The sequence below is a fragment of the Lotus japonicus genome, chromosome 1 (assembly GCF_012489685.1).
Source record: "Lotus japonicus ecotype B-129 chromosome 1, LjGifu_v1.2".
NCBI classification, from domain to species: domain Eukaryota; kingdom Viridiplantae; phylum Streptophyta; class Magnoliopsida; order Fabales; family Fabaceae; genus Lotus; species Lotus japonicus.
In genome coordinates this window covers 118372829-118380662 of record NC_080041.1, presented here as the reverse complement: position 1 = coordinate 118380662, position 7834 = coordinate 118372829, and the positions used below count along the sequence as shown (strand labels likewise).

Below are 7834 nucleotides of genomic sequence, written 5' to 3'. Positions count from 1 at the left end.
GCAAGGTTTATACATCACCCGATAAAATATTGGCACTTTGAAGTATATGAATCTATATACACTACAAAGAGAGATGCAAAAACGCAACTGTTCCTTTACTGTTCATTTTATGGTTTTTAATTTTTTTATTGTATGCTGTGGTATTGTGTGTGTCCTTTTTTTACTTTAAAGTGCTTTATTGTTGTAGCCAATGTCACTGGTAATAGATGTGGAATTCCTTTATTTAACTTTTGGTAATTGATATTGAATTTCATTGATTTAGCGGAAGTTACGTTTGATTTGAAAAGTTTTGGTAAAATGATATTTACTTTGGAAAAATTTAATCTAATATGTGAGAGTAATATTTGTTTGTTTTATTTAACTTGATAATTCATATTAGTTTGTCTCTATTGTGGGTCCAATAGTAAATATATGATCAGTATATTAGTAATTAGTATATTTCTATAAAAAAACACATTCAACCTGAATCCTGGTAGATAAATTTGAAAATTATTAATTTAATTATACATAAATTTAGGGGGAAAATTTTGAATAAGCAAAGAACATTGAGTGTATTCATCTTGATCAAGTTTAATAATTATCCTTTTCTGCTTTGTACTATCTTTCTCAAACTCTTATTCACCACTTGCTTCAATACTGAGAATTGTAATTACATCTGCTCAAACAATAACACTCATTTAAGGAAAATTAAGAACTATATTTTTAAAATCCAAAGGCTACAAAAGGAATATACCTATAAGGAAAGACGTATCAGGGTCCTTAAACATTATGTCACAAAGTGGCACAAAAGAGTAAGTGCTTAAGTTGATAGCCTTGTTAGGAACCAATCGTACATAAGTATGTATATTAAAGTTGATCTTGAATGGATGAGAGGTTGGGCGGAAATCACGACCGCTTTCACCAGCACCAAAGAATGAAATCTGATATACCCCTCCTTCACTTAGCAGAGACTGGAATAGGTAAATAAGAGTCTTCCTTACTGAAGCGTGAATCTTACAACTCTGAAATTAAATAAGTAGAGAAGTAAGAGATTGTCCAACAATAAAAACACGAAATTAAATGTCGGTGATTTGGAAAAACAATTATATACCTTGTCATCCATAAGAACCATGTCCATCGAAAAGGGCAGCTTCGAACCATATAAGCTCGGACCTAGCCATAAACGATTCACTTTTGCAACAATAGTCCAGTTCTCCTTGGAGGCATCGATTGTTGCGAGATCATCGATTTTGCCAGCCATCAGAACAAAGGTTATTTCAAAGCTATTAGATGATGATTATATGGAATGATGGAGGTGAAAAATAACATAAGGGTTGGTGGTTAAATTAGTCCCTAAGTTTGAAAGCGAGTTTGATTTTAGTCCTCCGATTAAAAATGACATTTAGTAGCAGTCAAATACCACCAGTAATTGTAAAAATGACCGCCGCTAAACGTCATTTTTCCTCAGAGGGACTAAAATCTAACTCGCTTATAACCTTAGGGACTAATTTAACCACCAACCCTTAAATATTAATAACTAAGTCAACTAATCAAATAGACAAAAAAAACATATGATAGTTAAAATGTATTACATGGGACACAATATATTTAATTTTTTCTTAAAACTCATGAGCCGTGCATCGCACGGGAAACTACCTAGTATTATAACAAAGACAAAGATTATCCACTGAAATACTTTTCTCCAATATGTATCTAAAAAGTGCACAAAGGTCAACGGTCACCCTCCCAATCACATAAAGTTGAAGAAAGTAAACAAAGCAAATATAGGAGGGTGTCAAAGAAATCACAATCAAAACATTAACTTAGATACAAGAATTCCAAATTAACATCAAATAGGCTACTTCTTGGAAAACTTATGATTTTGATATATCTTTTGGTGATATACTACTTTAAGGCCATATATAGAGAAGTAGATGCAGAACAAAAAGAGATGACGTCAGGTTTATCAAAACAGATATCATGGCATCTGAAACACCAAATAATAAGATTAAAGAAACTTTGCACAGTACTGACTCAGAGTACTCATCCAAAACATTAGTTACTTTAGCATAGTAAAATTGGACTTAATTTCTAGTTAATAATAAAATGAAATTATTCTGCATACTCTGCAAAGAATCTGCTGCCAAGTTACATTATGCAGATTCCATCATTATGCATCTGATCTAATACTAAAAATGTTGTAACCACGAAGTTCAAGAAGCTCAAGTTGAAAACCTAATATAGATATTGTGCTAGATGTGTCAATTCAAAGCACACATACGTGACTTAAACTCAATGTTCTTGCAGCTTAATATAGGAGTTACTCTTAGATAAAAAAGCAAAGAGATGAAAAAGAGAATCAGTGAATCAATGTCAGCATGTACCCAATTTCTGATTCAATACATGTTGGTTACATTATAAGGTTATGATATTGCTGAAAATTGGAAGTACATAGGAAGAAAGAAATAAGTATTAGATATGTGCAGCACAACTAATGATATAAACAGAAAAAAAGGTTTAGAAGAAAATAACATTGAGAAATGGAAGATGTAACTCACTCATAAGCAACCTTCTCGTAAGGATAAAAGTTTTACTCAAAATTCATCATCATTATTGAGGTGCTACTCTCCTTCATCTTATCTTCTGCAAAAGAAAAGAATCATCATCGCTCAGGTGACGCATTTTGTTGTTTAGAGTCCTGTTAATTTCCCTGAAAGGCACATTTCATATAGAATGACTATTATGCAAAATGCTGCATATTTTGAACTAATAAAAATATATATATATCAATGTCTAGTATACCTAGTGAGGGTTCACTATCACAATGATTCCAGAAGCACTATTCTATAGTACTTCCTTCACCAGAATAGCTCTCATCTTGAATGAGTTGCATTGCTTACGAAAGCAAAGCAATAAAATAGTTAAAAAAAAGATGGAAAAATTAACAAAACTAATTTTACTGATTCATAAGAAGTAGCTCTTTTTTGTTTAAGCTATCAAAACTTGCTGCCCAAGAAGAACTAATTAACATGCAAACTCCGCAACGCTGAAAATAAATTGTTCCACCGTTCAATTTAAGTAGAATAAAGTTCCATGATTGCATATTCTCCATGATTATGTTGCAGGCTGCTTGTATCTGACTTTCTCATCTCATCCTTTCACTTGCCGGAACTCCAGTAGTAATAAGATCCATGCCAATAGTTCCTGTGAAGAAAAAGGAGCATGAAAAAAAAAAGCACTTAAATTCCTCAATTATAAATCCTGCAAAAAAAGCCACCTAAATTAACAAAAACCTATCCATAAAAGAGGAAACAAAAGCTTCCAAGTTGTAGCTTTCGCGAGTCCTTCACCATAGTCAAGCTTCGATCATCTTTCAACAATGGATAAAAGAGGTTTTACCTTGTATCTGAAAGTGAACATTATATAAAAAAGGAGAAAGGAAGCAAGAGACAGAACGGACATGCTAGAATAAACTAAAACCATCTCGCTCAAAGTCAGAGCCCCAGAAGTAGCAACAGCTTGCAGAGAATAATTTCTTTGAGTTTCTGAGTTCTATAAATCCTTGGTTTTGGCACCAAAATCAGCAGCACGTGGATTAGGCTCAAAAGGGGAGGACGTAGGGAAGGGATTTTGACTCCAACCTTAGTTCTAAAGAAGACTTTCCTGGTGGGAAATGGGTTCCGTACATTTAAAACATCCACATTAAACAATTCCTTGCTTGAGCCATACCAATCAAATAATTCACAAAAATAATCAACACCATAGCCATGAGGTTCTTGGTAGCCCAATTCCATTGATCATGAGACATTTCATCGATACCATACTTAGCCCTGCAAGGAAGATAAGTTTGTGAGTCAAAACGTGGGAAATGATAATTCATGAAAACTTGTCCAATTTTCTTATCAGAATGTTTTCCTTTACAGTACTTGTCAACTTAAGAGTCCCAAAGGCCTGAGTGAAGATGAAAGTGTTCAAACATTTAAAGTTAGTGTATCACAGCCAGGAAATTCACAAGGATGATTATGACATTGAACAAGATTATAAATGTCCAGTAAAAGCAAAACGATCAGAGAGAATCGCCTAAAATATAGTTAGATGCCATGAAATGATTCACTTGGAAGCAAAGTAAAGTAACACTTACTTCCAGTTTAGTTCTTTTTCTGCTTTTCTTGTTGATGCATAAATAATTTCAGCATCTCCAGATCTCCAACCAGCCGTTACAAAAGGAATTTTCTGAACAGTAAACAATTGTTAATTATCAAATAAAAGACTTAAAAGACTAAATGTGTCACACGAATGGTTACCCTGTCAAATACAGAATCCCAGGAAGAAGAAAAAAGATAATGAAAGTGAGCACCAAATTGCATTTATAAATGATACAAATTGACAGCATGAGATGGCAACACATACAAGACCATGAATAAAATCATCAGTTGGTTACCTTTTCAGAGGCCTGTTCAAAAGCTTAAACCATCTCCAAAACTGAGGCTCCTTTCTTGTTCCCACGTTATAAACCTCAGCCTGGCATAGGAAGTGGTCTACTCTCGTTTCTTTTTTCCTTCTTGCATCTCCTGTGCAGTGACAGAAAGAGGATCACACAAACTGAAAGCTGCAATCATGAGGAGGATGAAAACCCACTTCACTTTGCTGCAAAACCTGGCATAGGAACTGTGGGCTTCACTCCAAGAAGGACATCGATCTCTACACTGCAGCTCCAATGAACAAGGCTAACCCCAGCTGAACTACAGCTCCAAGGGCAACAAAATTCCTCAAACTTAGATATTCAAAAGGGATAACTTTTGTAAAACATGAAATGCAGAAAGCAAAATGGTCTGCCTTGTTAGTGAAACTTGTGAAAGCATCTAGCACTGGACAGAACTTAATAACTTTTAAATCCTTGAATGATGAGAATACTTTCATAAACTGCAAATGCACGTAGAAACAACCATGACAAATTAACACGTTTCAAAAAGAATACCAAAACTTAGTGCAGAGGCAGTTATTACTTTCACAATCAAGCATTGCTTTACACAGAATTTAGGCTGTGATTAGTCCCTTACAATCATAATAGCCTTGATCATTACTTATTTTTGGTTGAACCTGTTTCGAGATGCAGAGTATACTAATAGCTAATAAATGTGTAGGATCACCTAAAAGTATTTCATTAAAGAAAAAAATGCCTACAAAATGAACTGTCTACTTAAAAGTGGTACACCTAGAAGCATCAACTATACCTGCAAGGTTACAAGTGCTAATATTGTGGTGCCAGCCCATCAAGTTACTCTTAAAAATAGCATGAGAATGCAACTAGAACTTCTAGAATTTACACTGTTTGGATACATGATTTCACATGCTTTGGTTATAGTTAGTTGTGCTTCTGTTGTACTTCTGTTTTGTACTTGTTAAGAGTTACCAGTAGATTACTAGTTGCATAAGTTGCTGTTGTTATGCAGTTAGTACTAAGCTGATTATTAAGCAGTTAATGAAAAACAGAATTCAGTTACACAATTTTCTGGAATTCTCACACTTTCTCTCTTTCTAACATACAGCAAGATGGATTCACCAACTTGATATGGACACTATCTAATTAACACCCTAGACTATTTCCTCTATCATCTCAGCTTTCCTTCTTCAATCCATAGAAATGACTCCTTAACTCATCAATGCTAGTTTTCTTTTATACAAGCTCAGTACACAGGAGTGTGTGTCTACTTGAGAAGAAATTGAAAGTGGCAATGAAAACATAAAACCCCAATAAAATAACTCCTGCTGAGATGCATAACTGATTCATTGTTCAAGTTCATGTATCCTTTCTTTCTTCTCCAGAAACTCGTCGTCTTCCTCACAACAGTGGCTTGGAACCTTCCCAGTCATTGGTCATGGACTCCATCAACTCCTTAAAGATCCTCATCAAATACGACCCTTTGGCAGGCTGCACACTCTCATGCGGGGCAATCACACTCTCCCCCAGCAACTGCTTGGGAAGCTTCGCCGCACCATCCAATCACCTGTAACCTGCAACCAACATATGCCTCTATTTTATGAATTTTCTAAGGTTGAAATGGATAAGGAACAGTGAGGAGCAGATGATTTGTGATGTAGAGTCCAGACTCCAGAGATATAGCTCAAATAACAACAACGTAATGATGAACACCTTTCCAAGAAACCCATATCCGCCAACATGGGAAACCCATATTCACCTGATTCACCTGGTGTATTATGTACCAGACATTTGCAAGTCCCTACCAAATTTCGAACAGGAACACCTTACTATGTCTGGTTTAAAAAGAAGAAGAAAAAAGGTCATTGATGAATTGTCATACAAAATTAAATGCACAATATTTAGTACAATTGTTAAAATTCAATAGTGGGATATAAAAAATTCTTAGCTTTCTTCTTAAACACTTTTGCCACCTGATTTCACAATCTTGGCTGCCTTCAAGGACTAAGCTTCGGCATCAGCTTTTTTAGTATTGTCCACTGCACAATAAGAAACCTTAATATTAGCTCACACACTCTTCCATTTCTCCTTCAATTCCATGTCTCACCCTTATAATATTTTCACACTTCAAATATTCATTAATAGTTAAAAGAGACAAATTGTCCCAAAAAATTTCAGAATGTCTAAAAGATATAGATGTGATTCAAAGTTTGCACAAATTAGTCATGGATTTCTCAAAAATACATGCAGAGGATATGATTAAGTGAAATGCAATGGAGGCTGTTAGCTACTGAAGTAGTTTATCTGCACGCTAGTAGCCAACTAATGAAATGAAAACCATATATAATTTTAATTTCTTTAAATGTCTAGTCAAATTCCCCTAGGCTCAGGATACTTCCCAGTCATTGGTATGGACTGCATCAACTCCTTAAAGAACCTCATCAAATACGACCCTTTGGCAGGCTGGACACTCTCATGCGGGGAAACCACACTCTCCCCCAGCAACTGCTTGGGAAGCTTCGCCGCACCATCCAATCACCTGTAACCTGCAACCAACATATGCCTCTATTTTATGAATTTTCTAAGGTTGAAATGGATAAGGAACAGTGAGGAGCAGATGATTTGTAGAGTCCAGACTCCAGAGATATAGCTCAAATGAACACCTTTCCAAGAAATGCTATCCGCCAACATAGGAAACCCATATTCACCTGACTCACTCTTGGTGTATTATGTACCAGACATTTGCAAGTCCCTACCAAAATTCGAACAGGAACACCTTACTATGTCTGGTTTAAAAAGAAGAAAGAAGAAAAAAAGTCAGTAATGAATTGCCATACAAAATTAAATGAACAATATTTAGTACAATTGTTAAAATTCAATAATGGGATATAAAAAATTCTTAGCTTTCTTCTTAAACACTTTTGCCACCTGATTTCACAATCTCGGCCGTCTTCAAGGACTAAGCTTCGGAATCAGCTTTTTTAGTATTGTCCACTGCACAATAAGAAACCTTAATATTAGCTCACACACTCTCTTCCATTGCTCCTTCAATTCCATGTCTCACCCTCACCTTAATTTCTTCTCTGCTCTGCTCTCTTTCTTTCTTAACACTAGCATTATTACATAACAAGATGCAGGACCAAGAGGAACATGTGGGGTGCAAGGATCAAAGCCCAAATCTTTTATATGCACTTTGGCCACTAGAATTGCAAGACATATTATAGCATATTATAGCACTTTGGCCACTAGAAAAACACAAACTTTTATCAGCAACCATTTTATTAATTGATGTTGGATAAGTACTTTAATTCATAAGGACAGAGCAGTCACCTCAGTCCAGTAAAATGAGATTTGTTGGACAGGTTTCAACAGGGAAAACATATCCCGAAAAGAAAACTGAGTAAAAAGGGTTCA

The 7834-nt window shown here is 35.2% G+C and overlaps 1 protein-coding gene across 1 annotated transcript; it reads right to left on the bottom strand.

Moving 5' to 3' along the window:
* Positions 1–596: 596 nt before the first annotated feature.
* Positions 597–1422, bottom strand: LOC130732527 (uncharacterized). The gene is made up of 2 exons (XM_057584554.1): positions 1091–1422; positions 597–1001 (listed from the first exon to the last, which is right to left on the bottom strand). The coding sequence occupies exons 1-2, from the start codon at positions 1238–1240 to the stop codon at positions 717–719; spliced, it is 435 nt and encodes a 144-aa protein (XP_057440537.1). The 5' UTR covers positions 1241–1422; the 3' UTR covers positions 597–716.
* Positions 1423–7834: the final 6412 nt, after the last annotated feature.